This window comes from Chroicocephalus ridibundus, chromosome 1 (genome assembly GCF_963924245.1).
Source record: "Chroicocephalus ridibundus chromosome 1, bChrRid1.1, whole genome shotgun sequence".
In the NCBI taxonomy this organism is placed as follows: domain Eukaryota; kingdom Metazoa; phylum Chordata; class Aves; order Charadriiformes; family Laridae; genus Chroicocephalus; species Chroicocephalus ridibundus.
In genome coordinates this window covers 215,696,898-215,712,524 of record NC_086284.1, presented here as the reverse complement: position 1 = coordinate 215,712,524, position 15,627 = coordinate 215,696,898, and the positions used below count along the sequence as shown (strand labels likewise).

At 46.3% G+C, this 15,627-nt stretch overlaps 2 protein-coding genes across 2 annotated transcripts in view; one reads left to right on the top strand and one right to left on the bottom strand.

Annotated features, from left to right (window-relative positions):
- ITIH5 (inter-alpha-trypsin inhibitor heavy chain 5) overlaps positions 1 to 3,611 on the bottom strand; it is a 48,470-nt gene extending 44,859 nt beyond the window's left edge. The window contains exon 1 of the mRNA XM_063323664.1: positions 3,396 to 3,611. Coding sequence (XP_063179734.1) covers positions 3,396 to 3,515 — 120 coding nt within the window. The 5' untranslated portion in view covers positions 3,516 to 3,611. The remainder of the gene's footprint in view (positions 1 to 3,395) is intronic.
- Positions 3,612 to 11,613: 8,002 nt separating this feature from the next.
- ITIH2 (inter-alpha-trypsin inhibitor heavy chain 2) overlaps positions 11,614 to 15,627 on the top strand; it is a 33,000-nt gene continuing 28,986 nt past the window's right edge. The window contains exons 1-2 of the mRNA XM_063323655.1: positions 11,614 to 11,790; positions 13,365 to 13,439. Of these exons, the coding sequence (XP_063179725.1) occupies positions 11,707 to 11,790; positions 13,365 to 13,439 (159 nt within the window). The 5' untranslated portion in view covers positions 11,614 to 11,706. The remainder of the gene's footprint in view (positions 11,791 to 13,364; positions 13,440 to 15,627) is intronic.

The following is a 15,627-nucleotide window of genomic DNA, read 5'->3' as shown; positions in this document are numbered from 1 at the left end:
TCTGGCTGCACATGCTGTAAGTCTCAGCTTAGCAACATCTCCAAATGAAATCCCTCCCCAAAACAAAGAGTACAAGTCTCTTGTCAATGATGAAAGCCAAGCGACTTCTTAAAATGTCGGTGAAACTCCAGAGAGCAGAGGAATGCAATGATATTTTTTTACCTGATTTGCCCTTTCTGTTGATTTACACTGAAATAACAGCACTCCTTGCCAAAGAGATGATTTTATGTCTGTTTATATCATGTATTGAAAAGCTCAGGAAAGCCCAATGGAGAAATTAAACAGTCTCCTCTGCTAGAATCTTTATCATTTCCTTCTGCATTATTGTCGCCAACATTTTGTAAAATTAGAACCAAGGAAAAACAGCTACCTTGGAAAATTCTCAATGGCGAGAGGAGAGGAGAGGAGAGGAGAGGAGAGGAGAGGAGAGGAGAGGAGAGGAGAGGAGAGGAGAGGAGAGGAGAGGAGAGGAGAGGAGAGGAGAGGAGAGGAGAGGAGAGGAGAGGAGAGGAGAGGAGAGGAGAGGAGAGGAGAGGAGAGGAGAGGAGAGGAGAGGAGAGGAGAGGAGAGGAGGTTTCTCTGCAGTTTAAATTTTGGAAGAAACTCTCTATCTGACTGTGTTATCTCAGGCAAGTAAAGCACCTCAGGAGCCTGCTGCAAGAGCTTACAGTTTCCAACACTGTAGGTTCTTCAGAACAAGCCCGACAAATGTCTGTGAAGTTGGTTCTGCTTGAAGCAGAGGCAGGGATGAGAGATCAGTGCTCCTTGGTACTTTTTGTACTAAAGGATTACTTTTTGAAACAAATCCGTCCATCGTCCTCTATGGAACGGTCACAATGGTTTTTACTGACTAATTGTCGAAAACTGGAAATTTAGTTACTGGTTTTACTTTTCCCCATCACACCCATTTTGTTTGCTTGCTTATTTGCATAAGAAGGCTTTGTATGACTTGGCTCCTTCAAAAAATACCTTCTAAAGTCTTGACGATAACCAGTAGACATCAGTGGGGAACTAAAGATCACCAGATAACAGTATTCTGTTTGCTAGGACTTCATGACTGCTGCCAAAGGACTGCTACAGGTTTATCAGAGAATCATAGAATGGTTTAGGTTGGAAGGAACCTTAAAGATCACCTTGTTCCAACCCCCCTGCCCTAAGCCGGGACACCTTCCACTAGACCAGGTTGCTCAAAGCTCCATCCAGCCTGGCCTAGAACACCTCCAGGGATGGGGCATCCACAGCTTCTCTGGGCAACCGGGGCCAGTGCCACACCACCCTCAGAGTGAAAAGTTTCTTCCTAATAGCAAATCTAAATCTCCCCTCTTCCAGTTTAAAGCCATTATCCCTTATCCTATCACTACATGCCCTTAAAAAAAGTCCCTCTTCATCTTTCTTGTAGGTCCCCTTCAGATACTGGAGCTGCTATAAGGTCTCCCCAGAGCTTTCTCTTCTCCTTCTTATGATACCGATCAGTCCATCGGAGTGTTTTGAACCATCCAGCTTCACTAGCATCATCTAATGAAACGATTTCCAAGTTCCCATCAACCTTTAAGTCCTTCCAAAGCACTCATTAGAGCCCAATAATGGCTAGTAATGACCCCATGGCTGTTGCCATCTGCTAGTCTTAGCGTGGTATACAGAGAATAAGCTGGGCAGCAGCAACCCAACGACCTGAAAAGAGCTGTCCAGAAAAACAACCTCTAGTGCAATGGTAATAACTAGCAACCTTCCCAAATATCTTAGCAGAGCGGTCAATCATTGGATAACTCAACATGTAATCCACGCTCATTGCAAATACCACCTTCCTGCAAAGACCTGTGTCTGTACTTGCCTTTGTGGGTGGAAGATCCTCCCAGGGTGTTACAGTTAAACACAACCCTCTACACTCTCCTGAATCTGTTAGAGAGATTTATCACAGTATCTTGATCTGGGGAAGCACCTGCCTATTCTTAACCTGGATCATGTGTTCAGTGAGGATGGACAGATGTCCTCTTCTAGATCTGGCTGTCCCAGGGGACTAGGTCACCGCCTCTGTTTATACATCACTGCTTTTCTGTTGGAAGTTACTGCTGCTACTGATCTGCCAGCAACACAGCTCCTGTGAAAACACCCTCATTTGCCTCAAGCAAGATCTACCAGGTTATTTCAGCACTGTGAGCCAGTTGCTTGAGCTTTGCAACTTATTTTTCCCCCTAAAGCAGGTGAGTGAATGTTCCCAGATATCTTACCACTGGCAGAACAGTGGTGCAGATATTCTCTCCCACTTGGTCAGGTGCGTCTGCAAGACAACGTTGCTTTGCAGCTGAATTTTCCATCAAGGAATATGTGTTCGCAGAAATCAAGATCGACAACAAAGTTGCTGACCTCCTCATAGCGGAGAGACATGGGCACTTCTGGAGAGACAGAGGTTCTTCCCATTCTAGGTGGGATGAGAGACTGAATGACCAGTTCTGTGATGGGTACAGATACATATGAAGAGTCTCACTCTTCCCACTTACTGTATGGCAGAAGATGCCAAATACAGGCATACACTGACATTTTAGACGCGCTAGGGTATCCCACCTGGCCTCCAGCAAGACAGAGGTCTTCCATAAGTCCTGCATTGTATCTGCCAGTCCCACATGGGTGTCTCAGATATTACAGAGCCTCTCAGATCTCATCAAATTTAAATAACTGATTGATGCCTAAGTGACCCAAAGTCACCCAGGGTATCTATTATGGACCTGAAGGATATGAGCACGGATCTGAAGCTCAACCTTTTAAATCACAGCCTCACAAACCATCACCCAAACTTTCTTGCTAACTTGCAAAACATTCATTGCCCTTTCAGCCCTATTTCCCCAGAAAATCCGAAGCCGTACAATGACACAACATAACAGCCCTCACTTGCAGAATATTTTTTTTTTTTCTCCTCTGGTCAAGAAGCATTTTACAAGCTGAAACTTAGGTGGCTCGTTTCATCCAGCAGGAGTTAAAAATCAAGACTGAGACCATAGGCAGAAAAACTTTCCCCTGAGCCTGAAATACTCTGAATTACTCAGCCTGGCACGTGGCCAGGACGCTGCGTTAACTCCCTTGTCCCTGCGAAATGCCTCGTTAGCACAGCTATGGGGATGTCAGCTTTGGACCCGTCCCCTGGTAGTAGCACCCATCCCGGGGGGGTGCCGGTGGTCTCCTGGCTTAGCACCTCCAATAACTGCCTTGCTCATTAGTAGCAGCCTCCCATGGAGCTAAACTGCCACCGCAGCTATGGGCATGCTGCAGGGATCCAGTTTTAGCAGACTGCCCTGCCTGTCAGTACTGATGGTTAAGAGGGGACAAGCCAGCCCCAGCCACCAGGACAAGCCAGCCCCGGCCACCAGATGCTCCCAAACAACCACCGCCTTAAAACCTACTTGCTCCATGATGCTGTAGTCTGCCATCAGCTTCTCTTCCAGGTACCTCGCCATCAGCTCCGAGTCGGGCTGCCCCGCCGAGGTGGAGAAGCCCCAGCAGAGCCACAGCCAAAGGATCATGGTGGAGGGGGAGCGCTGGCCGGGGCTCCCTGCCCGGCAGGTGAGAGGAAAGCCTGGCTGCCCGCGGCTGCTGCCTGTGCTGCCGGACTGGCTGCGAGGAGGCTGACAGGAGGCGAGACGACCCACCCTCTTCTCCTCCTTCCCAGCTCAGGACCAGCCCCTTTTCCACTCAGAGCGGCTTCCCGAGCTGCCAGGGGATCCTTGCGGGGTTTCCATCTTGCAGCTACTCCTGTCATCCAGGGGTCCTATGGGTCGCCACGCATAAATCACCACCATGCTCCTCTCAACACTGCCCTCAGCCCGCATCTCGCCTCGTGTGGCAGGGAGGGGTGGTGTTGGAGGTCCCTGAGGTGATGCCATGTGTCGTTCTGGCACCAGCAGCACCCCAGCCCTGTGGTGGCCCTCGGGACTGAGGAGACATTTCCTCCACCTGGCTGGGCACTGGGGCAGGGCCTAAGATGGCCGCTGCCACAGTGTCCACCTGACGGGCTGGTGCCCAGTGCCAGCAGGAGCTGGAAGGAGAGGCTGGGCTGCCAGGGTGTCTCCTCATGGGGTCAGCTATGGCTTATGCCACAGTCTATATGAAAAAGCGTGCTCTCACCTACCCCTCTGGGACAAGCTTCAAGGCTGGGGCTTTACCCAGGAGGGGTAAGACCCACCGGTTTCAGTCTCTCTGAAGGGACACCTTCTCCTACACCCTGGTCTGGAGAGCCCTGTGAAAGCTGCCCCGGGCCCGCCATTCTGGGGCAGGGCAGGGCTCCCTCCACACACTCGCCTTGGCACCCTGTTGGGCGGCCACCTGCTCCCCATCAGCAAAGATGGCCGAGACCCATACTTTCACCCCTTCTTGTTGTCATCTGGACTCTGTTTCTCAGCTGAGCAAAGCTCGGGTGAGCCTCCTGCTCTTCCCTCCCTTTCCCAGAGGCAGAGCCCTCTCCTCCCCGACCAGCCCCGAAAGCTGGATCCCCTCTACTGGGCTTCCAGGGACATTCTCCCAGGCTCGGCTCTGCCAGCTGGCACGGACCGGGCATGGCTCATCCCCAGGAACTCGCATCTGCAGTGCTCACCTAACCCCAAATCATACGCATTTACTACTTCATTTTTTTATGCCAGCAGTAACTTCTTAAATCCAGCAGACGCAAATTTCCTCTCTTTTTGTTCTTTTTTTTTTTTTTTTTTTTTTTTTGCAGGTCCTGGGTGCTGCACACACAAACTTGTATTTTCTTTTTCCTTTCCAACTCTGGGTGGTCAGGAACTGAAGCTGTTTTGCTTCACCTCCAGTCCATGGCAGTGACAGTCTGGTGAGTGGCTCAATGTCTCTCCAGCCTTGCTGGGATATATAAACACACTCTTAGTCCACTGGAGTTTCTCCTTCTGGACAAACACATGTGCCCCCACCTGAAATCATGTGTCCGCTAAAGGCTTATGTCCTGAGAGCATTATGTCCTCAAAATCTGGTGTGTGTAATGGAGGAGCAGAAACGTGCATGCTCCCCATACAAAAGGGATGAAGGGAGCTGGAGATGGGGTAAAGAGAAGGGACAGCAAGGTCAACGCGTTTGGAACTCCCCTTTAACAAATTGGTCGCCCAGGCTTGGGCTGTGGCTATACCATGTCTGGCATTGCCAGCAGGAAGGAAGGAATCAAAAGCCTGGCCAGCCCTTTCCCCACTGGGACCACTCCACCACTGGTAGGAACAAGGGCCTTTGGAGTGGCCACATCCCCGATGGGAGATGCAGAACTGGGCAGCACTGCAGGGGAATGACAAAGGACTTATGTAGCTGGAGAGGAGAAGATGGTGGGAGAAAGCTGGTGGGAGGCTCGGGTGAGATGCTTCAGGCCCCCAGAAGCACCCCAAATGGTGGCTGTGCTGATCTGGTCCCTGCCAAAAGACAGTCAAGGCAATACCCTCAGCTCCTCACCATTTCAAAGGGAGATGGAATCAACAATGCAATTGGGGTTCAAGAAAGACTTCAAAGCAATGGTTCAGGCTGAGACCTGGTTTAAGGACACACAAAAAAATGGTGTGAAGCATTTTTCAGCTGGGTCCACTTTATTCCAGCTTCTATATGTCTTGTCCAGCTCAGACACAGAAGAAGGAGAACACTCCTGAGCTCCAGATGAAGTGGGGTTGCAGCCTCCTGTGCTCTCGCTGCTGGTGTTAGGATGGGCTGCTCCTCAACCTGCTGTGGCCGTGTTTCACTAACTAGGGGCCATGACTGAATAAAAATCTTGCAGCTCTCCAGTGTGTGCTTAGAAATGCTGGAAACTGGCATTTTAAACAATACATATAGGATGTTTTTCCTATTGTTTTGGAAAACCTTGAGGAAACCAAGGTACCTATAAAAAGAAGTCAAAACTACCCTGCTAACCCTAGAGGTATGAGTAATGTCTGGGTAGGATGGGGAGATGTTTGACAGTTTGAAATAACCATTAGGCAGTCAGGAGGCATTTGGAGAAACATCCACATCTCACCAGCTATTGCACTTTCCTCCTGATCAGCGCTTTTTTCTACAGGCTCTCGGTTTCTCCCATTGCACAGGTGAGGAGCTGAGGGCCGGAGTAAATCAAAACAGCAAGACAGTGCAAAGATATTGCAATAAAGCTGATTCTAAGCACATACGGTGAAAGGAAGAGATTCAGACCAAAACAGGACCCTAGAGCAGGTACGGGATAGCCAACAGGCATGAAAGAATGAGCTGGGAAAAGCACTGCCCTTCCCAAAGTGATTAGGAGCAGCCAATTCCGCTCACGCTGTCCTCAGCAAGGGCACATAAGGACACAGCATGTAGCTAAATAAGACCAAGGTGTGTTTTAACGTGGTTCAGATGCAGTTAGGCTCAGAGAGTGAAGATTAAGCCTGGGGTCGTGATTGCTCACATTATCCCCTCTTCCCCCTCCTTGGAATCAGGTCTCCTGATTTTGAGGGGAACATGGCAGGCACTGTTCTGGAGATGCCGTTGGAGACTGAGATAAGCAATTACTCAGGTGTGTTCACATTAGACATGTTTGATGCTGACTTTTGCTGGCTTAGCAAGATGAGCAGCTGTTCTTTGGGTGGAAGCTCAGCAAATTAAAATTGCCTGGCACGCCTGCGGCCAGCATGAGCAGAGACATTGGGGAGAGGCATGATCTAACAGCTGAGCTTCCACACACATTTCACCTGGAGCGGATCGTGTTATGTCAAGGAATCTCTCTGTGTTGACATACAAACACATGCACCTTGGTGATGCTTTGCCTTCACACATCTGCATCCCTCCGTTTTTCCATGCAAGGCTCATGGGTAGGACTAGTCTTCTTCATTTTTCACTGTGTGAGTTAAATAAACCCTGTGGGGAATGTTGAAGCTCAAGAAAATGTTGGCACCTTCTAGCTCAAGAGCAGGGGTTTTCCAGACTCCAGACTGAAGCTGAGGGAAAAAGATCAGAGCTGCAATTGGTCAAAACATTGCTGCCATGGCTTCATGGATTCATAAATTAAAGATTTACACTTCTTTGTAAGTAGGTAGAAGAATGAAACACCAGACACCCATTTCATGCGCAGAGGCACCTACATTAAATGCCCAACTAGAAGTGTCTGAACCGGGAACTAAATCTACCCAAAGCACTAACAAACCGTAGAATTTAGCGGCATTCAAAGCCCGCAATTTGATCAAGCAATTGGCAAGAGTCCCAAAGTGTTACACAGGCACAGACATAGATAAATGTCCAGAGGTAAAATTTATTACAATGAAGTTCAGGGAATTGCATTAAATATTTTCTTGCAGGTCTTAATCTAATCAATCTCCTCTGAAACATCTGGATAGGACCTAATGGTCTTTTCATAGAATCATAGAATCACAGAATCTTTTAGGTTGGAAAAGACCCTGGGGATCATCGAGTCCAACCATCAACTCCACTCTACAAAGTTCTCCCTTACACCACATCCCTTAACACCACATCTAAACGAGTCTTAAACACATCCAGGGATGGTGACTCCACCACCTCCCTGGGCAGCCTATTCCAGTGTCTGACCACTCTTTCCGTGAAGAATTTTTTCCTAATGTCCAGCCTAAACCTACCCTGCTGCAGCTTGAAGCCATTCCCTCTTGTTCTATCGCTAATTACCTGTGAGAAGAGACCAGCACCAACCTCTCTACAATGTCCTTTCAAGTAGTTGTAGAGAGTGATGAAGTCTCCCCTCAGCGTCCTCTTCCTCAAACTAAACAGTCCCAGCTCCTTCAATCGCTCCTCATAAGATTTATTCTCCAGGCCCTTCACCAGCTTTGTTGCCCTCCTCTGCACTCGCTCCAGCACCTCGATATCTCTCTCATATTGGGGTGCCCAAAACCGGACACAATACTCAAGGTGTGGCCTCACCAGTGCTGAGTACAGGGGGACAGTCACCTCCCTCCTTCTGCTGGTCACACTATTTCTAATACAAGCCAGGATGCCATTGGCCCTCTTGGCCACCTGGGCACACTGCTGGCTCATGTTCAGCCGCTTGTCAATTAGAACCCCCAGCTCCTTTTCTGCCAGGCAGCTCTCCAGCCACACTGCCCCAAGCCTGTAGCGATGCATGGGGTTGTTGTGGCCCAAGTGCAGGACCTGGCACTTGGCCTTGTTGAAGCACATACCGTTAGCATTGGCCCATCGGTCCAATCTATCCAAGTCTCTCTGTAGAGCCTCCCTATCCTCATGTAGATCAGCACTCCCGCTTAGCTTCGTGTCATCTGCAAACTTGCTGATGATACACTCTGTGTCCTTATCAAGGTCATCAATAAAGATGTTAAACAGAAATGGTCCCAACACCGAGCCCTGAGGGACACCACTTGTGACCAGCCGCCAGCTGGATTTAACTCCATTGACCACCACTCTTTGGGACTGCCCATCCAGCCAGTGCTTGATCCAGCAAGCACTGGGGTCCCCATCACTGCTGATCTCTCCATTGCCATTAGCCCAGCAGAGCATTTTAGAACTTCAAAATCTGGTATTGTTCTGATTCAGGATGAAAATTTTAAACATGCCCAAACTCTTTGCCAAAGGGATGTCTGAGTCTTTCTGGGGGGCTTTGGTGAAACACGCTTTGAAGGCATCATCTGTTCAGACAGGCAGGTTGCCAGGTCCTGATACCTCAAATGGCTCTCTTGAATGGCAGTACAAAGAGATTAAAATTGAAGCAACAAGAAACCATGCTTGGTATGTCCAAATGTAGTTTTCCAGAATGGTTGGTGTGTAGTGCAATGAATGTCAGGGCAGTAGGCACTCCAGGCAAGTGTCTCACCTTGAAGGTAGACCCTGTTCTTACCTGGATCACTGGAAATTTTCAGATAAGGAATTCAGTTTGAGAAGGGGAAACTGACTGCCCCATAAGAGACAGAAATTGTGAGCATTTCTCCCCAGGTGCAAGTCAAGATAACGCAATTCAGTTATTCCAAGGATCAGACTCTGCCCAGGAGTAACTCCAGATGCTTCAGTGAGGACAGTCCATGAAAACTTCCTTCCAGAGGAGTCCCAGCCACAGAGAGAGAACTAGACATGAACAGCCCAACAGACACATACCACAAAACATCTTCCTGAGATCCTGTCCTTCTCATGAAATTCTGGGGAAGTTCACCTAACCTAAGAGCAAATGCTAGGGCTCTAAGCATCCTCAGCACTTGCTCCTTACATATATTTTCTGTACCTTCTCCTTGAGCTATTTCATCTTTTTGGATTCTTTTGGAGAATATATTTAAGCAGTTCGTGCCATCTAGTGGTCACACTGATTTCCCAATCTTGTTATTTTTACCGAAAAAAATTAAGCCACATTTGGTGTTTATGAGAGGACCGAAATAAGGTGTTACAAAATTAAAGTTTAAATTAAATTCTGTCCTAAAGGGACTTTTTAATCTCTTCAGAGCAGTAGTGATTATCTTCCCAGTCCAGGGTCCAAGATACTTCCAGAAGAGCTATTTTAAGCTTTATGTTTCTGATGAGAAAGAACTGGTCACTGTGAGCTGGGTGCGCATGTGTGAACAGAACTCAGCTTAGATGGAAAATTGAAGCTATAGTAGATACTGTCAACACAGCAAAGACTGGGTACCCCATGCTCGCTGCTCTTGCAGTCCTGGATAAGCTCTGTTATAGCCATAGCGCCAACCACACTCACGGAGGTGTTCCTAAGCTAACTTTAGGGTAGCTAACTTAAATACTGCTAGGACTACAGGCACACAGCACTGAGCAAAATCCACCAAAGAGGCTGAGTAAACACTGAATCCAAGGTATATCCTTAGATGATTGTCAGTCCCTTGACTACATGATTTAAAGCCAACCTGGATGTTTTACGTACCACAGATCTTTAAGCCAACCTCCTGTTTGAAGCAGAGTGCCTGGGATCTTAACGGTGAGATCCCCATCTACTCAAAAAGCCTACAATGGTGATAAATGCAGAGCAGCTCACTCCAGGAGGTAGGAGACATCTGATGAAGCGTAGATGTCCCCAGACCTGGTGTCCTCCTCTGAGCTCTCTGACTGGACTCCCTATATTGTATGTGGCATAAATTAGACCCAGCAAGGGCAAGAATCATCCCATTCTATGGTGCAGCAGGTAATTAAATTGAGTCAGGCACCGTGGGCTGAAAGGGAGACAAAGATGTACAGTAGGGTAATCCCATCCCTCATTATGGTACTTTGGTCGACAGCTGGTTGAATATGAGCCAGCAGTGTGCCCAGGTGGCCAAGAAGGCCAGCAGCATCCTGGCCTGTATCAGGAATAGTGTGGCCAGCAGGACTAGGGCAGTGATTGTCCCCTGTACTCAGCACTGGTGAGGCCACACCTTGAATAATATGTTCAGTTTTGGGCCCCTCACTACAGGAAAGACGTTGTCCAGAGAAGGGCAATGAAGCTGGTGAGGGGTCAGGAGCACAAGTCTCATGAGGAGTGGCTGAGGGAGCTGGGATTGTTCAGCCTGAAGAAAAGGAGGCTGAGGGGAGACCCACTTCCCTGGGCAGCCTGTTCCAATGCTTAATAACCCTTTCAGTGTAAAAAAGTTTCCCAATATCCAGTCTAACTCTCTCCTGGCGCAACTTGAGGCAGTTTCCTCTTGTCCTATTGCCTGTTCCTTGGGAGAAGAGACCAATCCCCATCACTACCCCCTCCTTTCAGGGAGCTGTAGAGAGCGATAAAGTCTCCCCTCAGTCTCCTTTTCTCCAGGCTGAACAACCCCAGCTCCCTCAGCCGCTCCTCATAAGACTTGTGCTCCAGACCTCTCACCAGCTCCGTTGCCCTAATTAATATATAATTATATTATATAATATATATAATATATAATTACCTAATTAATATAATATATTACAACATAATATAGTCTTGTCTTCTGTTTTGTCGCTGGGTCCACACAGTAATTCTGTCTTTTCCACTGAGGTTGCTCAGACGTCTGTAAATTTTTCTTCCCAGAGGAGTGGAAGGGGTACCCCAGCTCCTTTTGCTGGAAACCTGCTTCCTCCCTCTTTTCCCCTTGTTGCTTTGATGTCTTATTCTATCCAATCTCTTGAAGTACCCAAAGAGGCAGGGAGGCCAACACAGTTTCAAAAGCATCCAGGAGCCATACAACACGCATCTGAAAATACCATCAGATGTTTTCAAGTGAATAACTTTGGAAAACTACACCCATCCCACCACCAGCTATGATCCTTTCCCAGCAAGAGTGGAAAAAGGAAGGGTATTTGTGTGGGTCAGGATCCAGCTCAAAGATCTCTGCCAACCCCTGTGAGATGGCTGGGTGGGAGGACCCTTGGAGAAGCACAACGTTGCTGCCTCCATCGCTCTGAGAACCAGTCTTCACCTCATTTACTATAAACAAACAAGTTAGGAGTGAGTTCTTGCTTTGATCTTTTGAAGTTTTGGATACTCCAAGGTCTGTGCCTAGCAGGAAATTAGTCAAACATCATGGGAAGCTAGAAAAGCAAGAAGTGAGCCTATCCAAGCCTGAGCTGTTATCAAGGGCAGAGGCGAGTGAAGACACTATTTGGATAACCCTTGCTCAGGCACCACAGCTCAGACTTACGTTGCAAGGCAAATATTTACCTATGGCCTAAACAAAGTCAGCGTTTCAAAACTTTGTTCAAAAAACCGCATAACCCTGAGCTGTTTCCTTGAACTTGTCTCAGAGAAGGAAAGATCTTGTGTCTAGTACCTATGCAGGCTGTTCTCAGGAGACAAGCGGGAAGAAAATGAAGCATCTGCTCTGCTTCCTGGTTTTGTTCCTCATTTCCGGAGTAGGAGGCTTCGATCTTGTTATCGACGAAATCCCAGATGTGAGTATTTCCAGACAGGGCCTAGGCTTGCCTTCCTTGCTGAAGTCAACATCAAAGCTGCAGCCGGCTTCAGTGGGAGCAGAACTGGGTCACTGCTTCACAGCTCTGCTTGTATCTCAGGAATTCTCTTCTACTTTTAGCTGTAAATGGGATTGTTCTGATAATTGGTTTTCACCTGTCATTTGTAGCATTGCCTTTTTAATATTATTTAAGTTGGGGTAGTATGGGCATAATTCCAAATTTCTTTTCAAGGATTCGTATTTTTACCTCAACTTTGCCATTTCTGGTGATGTTAACCTTTAAACATTCAAGTGAGATTCTATTGGGACTCTATGCTTAGACTTTCAGTGTATTTTATATCCTGTTTCTTTGCAATAAGCAGAAAGAGAGCACCTAGATATCTTTGTGGATGGAATCTCCTGTATGAAACACTACGAACTTCAGCACAGCTTCATATGGATGCGGGGTTTTGTCAACAGGAATTCAAATATGGATTTAAGATCCTATTGACAGTACATTCATCAGCAGAGGGATGAGAAAATTTATAGAGGAGCTTGTAATTGCTTAGGATAATAAAATGATGAAGAGAAGTACAATTATAGCCTTGACTCTGAAGCTGAGTCCAAATTTAAACCCCTGGACTCAGGTGAACTTAGATTTGGGTATCTACACCCATTTCCACATTGCCATATTGCAGTATTTCTGTGAAATCAGCAGGGACAGTGTGAAGCTTTATTTTCTTTTGCAAGATTAGCAAAAAGAATTAGTGAGCAGGGATATCCTATCTTCCTACAGCACTTTTCATGACACAGTGAGATTTTTATCCTGAGTTTGTAATTCCCAGCAAAAACATTCCAGACCTGTGGTTCTTTCTAACCATAGATGCTGTATCAATTTAACATCAATGTGCTAAAATGATTTTGGTTAATTTTGTGCAAATCTTTGTGCATATGCTGTCATATAAGTTGGAGAGTAATTAGTGAACTTAAACTTCTTTACTGCTATAGATTAAACTTCTAACAAACTATTATTGCTGTGGTGTAAGAACCACGCTTCTAACTGAATCAGTGCAGCTTTTGCACTTGGAAAAGACCTGATGTTCCTCTGCTGTCTATGGGACAAGTTTAGTTCTCAGGTATATTAGTATAAAACCAGAGACAATTTCTACTGGTTTGAGCAGAAATTCTCTGGCCTTGATGGTTTAAGTGAGATCAGTACCTGAAATGCTGTAGTTACCATGGCTGGACCCGTCCTGATGATAATCTGCCTCTTGCTGTTCATGGGCTTTTTAGTATGTTAAATATTACTCCTTGTTTCAGAAGGAAAGGTTGTAAAACGATAGTAAAGGCCATGGTCTTATAAGAGTATACAGAGCTAGTTGTCCACAGATGGAAACTGAATGTGGGAAGATGCAGCATTTTGGTCTTAAACGGTTTGCACCTTTGCTCCCCATTTGCACCAAGGGGATATAAATTCCCTTTGGAACTCTATTAGAGACCTAATCAATAATAAACCAGGCGATAAACAGTCGGCCAGCAGCAACACCTCTTTCTTTCTTCCTCTTTCTCCTCTAGGAAGTGGAAAATCTGATTGACCTAGAAATAGATGGATTTCCTTCGAGCTCCAAGACGAGAAATGGCAGGTACCAGGTACAGTATGCAGAAATGCTTCAAAAAAGGGGAAGCAAGAATGCCTGGGAGCTCTCTCCAGGTAGCCTGTTCCATGTCAAGGGTTGTGAGTGTGCAATCAGGTGGGACCAGCAGGTCCTTATATGCATTGAGACTTCCATATCTCTTGTTGGGATAAGAACCGCTACTATCATTTTTACAATACCTAGCACAACAAGGCTTTGTTCCATATCTGAGCTCCTGAGGACTATAATACAGACGCTAAACAGTGGAGATACCTGTCTATCTAACTTCATGAGCAGGGAAAAATCCCATTGATATTGGTGGGGCTTTTCCATGAGAAAATGTAAAAGGATGTCAGACACTGGCAACGTAGGCTGAAACCTTTCAGTCCTGCAGGTAGTCCATTCATTCCTATTTAACCCAGGTCAAAAGAGTGCAGCGCAGTGTCACACGAGTAATGAGCTGGTATAGTCTGAGACCAGGGAAGAAAATTTGTTTCCAGCACGCTGGTGGCTTGCAGATTATAGTATTCTGTCAACTTGTGGAACAGAAACCTTTAAAAAGGCATTTCGGGAGTTTTCTTGTGTTTTACACATTAGTAATTAAGGATAATAATCATTAAATCAGTTGTTTGAAGGTATTAACTTTCATTACACTGAATGAAAGAAATGATGATCGGAGTGGACCTTGTCCTCCACCAAAGCTCTGGTGCTGCCTTTCCTGAGCTTGTTCGGTGTGGTGAAAACAAAACATCCTCTTGAGTAAAGTTGGATTTCCCAGCATCCTTGAAGTTAAGCACAGGCAAACAGGATTCTTTTTTATGCTAAGGCTTTTTGAAAGGGGCCTCACACAGAGTGTAAATGTAACTTTTTGAAACCCAAAGCCCACCTTACCCTGCCAGAAAAATGGAAGATTTTAGCACAAATATGAATCGAGCCAGCTCAGATTTGCCAGACCAGTATTTAAATAGTTTAATCATGATCTAAGCACCAATCTTCTCTAGCTGCAGTTCTTCAGGGCATCATTTCTTTCCAAAGTGTCCATATTAGTGCTGTATGTATTATGCAGCCTCTGTTCCCCAGCTTTTTGGATACATAATGATATAGACATATACATGCAGTAATTTGCAATTCTACCAGTGGTTTTATGATACCAGTCATTCCTTACATTCGCACATATTTTTTCCCATCTTTTAAGCTATCAAATGAGCCTTTGCAAACCAGTAGAACTAAAATCTCAGCCACAGGATGAGCTACCGTCGTGTAAGCTGAGTCATAATAAAAGATTAAGAAATGAGATTAAACTGAACTACGTGAAACGTCTTGAGACAGTAGCTCTTGGCCAATAGCAGGCACACAGTTACTTGCTGTTAATCGCTAGAGGAAGGCTGTCTTCCAAATGATTGTTTTAGTGCTATTTTTTTCTACAATGAGCTCACTAGCCCATTGGCAACATGACATCAGAACTCCTTTGCAGACCTTACTGATTTGCTCTAAATAGAAAAAAAATGTTTTCTGTGTACAGATCAGGTATTCTGGAGAAAAATATTTGCTCCTGAGTAACTCTAAAAAATACCATGTCTTGGGTATGTGAATGGTCCTCGTGACCATAGAAACAGAGCACTCCATGGGCTGGAATGCAGGTAACCTTGTGAACCACTGTGTGATGGTGCACTGCCGTTATCTCTGTTTTGGAGATAGATAACGGAGCTTGTGTCTAGACTGTGAGGCGGGATGTTCTGTAGCACGTCTCCCAGTCCTGGTCCTGATCTCTGGCTGTTCAGAGCCAGGTGAGATCACACCTATTTCCTTAGATCTCTGACTGCCTGGTTTCCTCTCCATGAGAACCAGCACAGGAAGGAAATACAGAAGGAGAGAGAGAGAGTGGAATCATCTGGCTGGAAAGCCCCCCAGTTCCCAGCGTATAAATGCACCATAAAAACTAAGGTTCATCTTCAGCACTGTAAAGACAAACTGCAAAGACCCAGGCTTGAAATTGCTCTTCTTGCACCTCACACTAAGCGTCGTGATCCCCAAAAGGAGTCTGAGGAGGCTGCAATGAAATTGCAGCGTGTTAAGAACTGCTTAGGAAATGACTCACATGAAAACAAGTAAATCTGTGAGAAGACATCATGCTGGGCTCCTGCTTTTCAATCTTTTTTTTAATTTACAGCTTCTTATGACTTTCCCTAGGAATTTCACGTCCC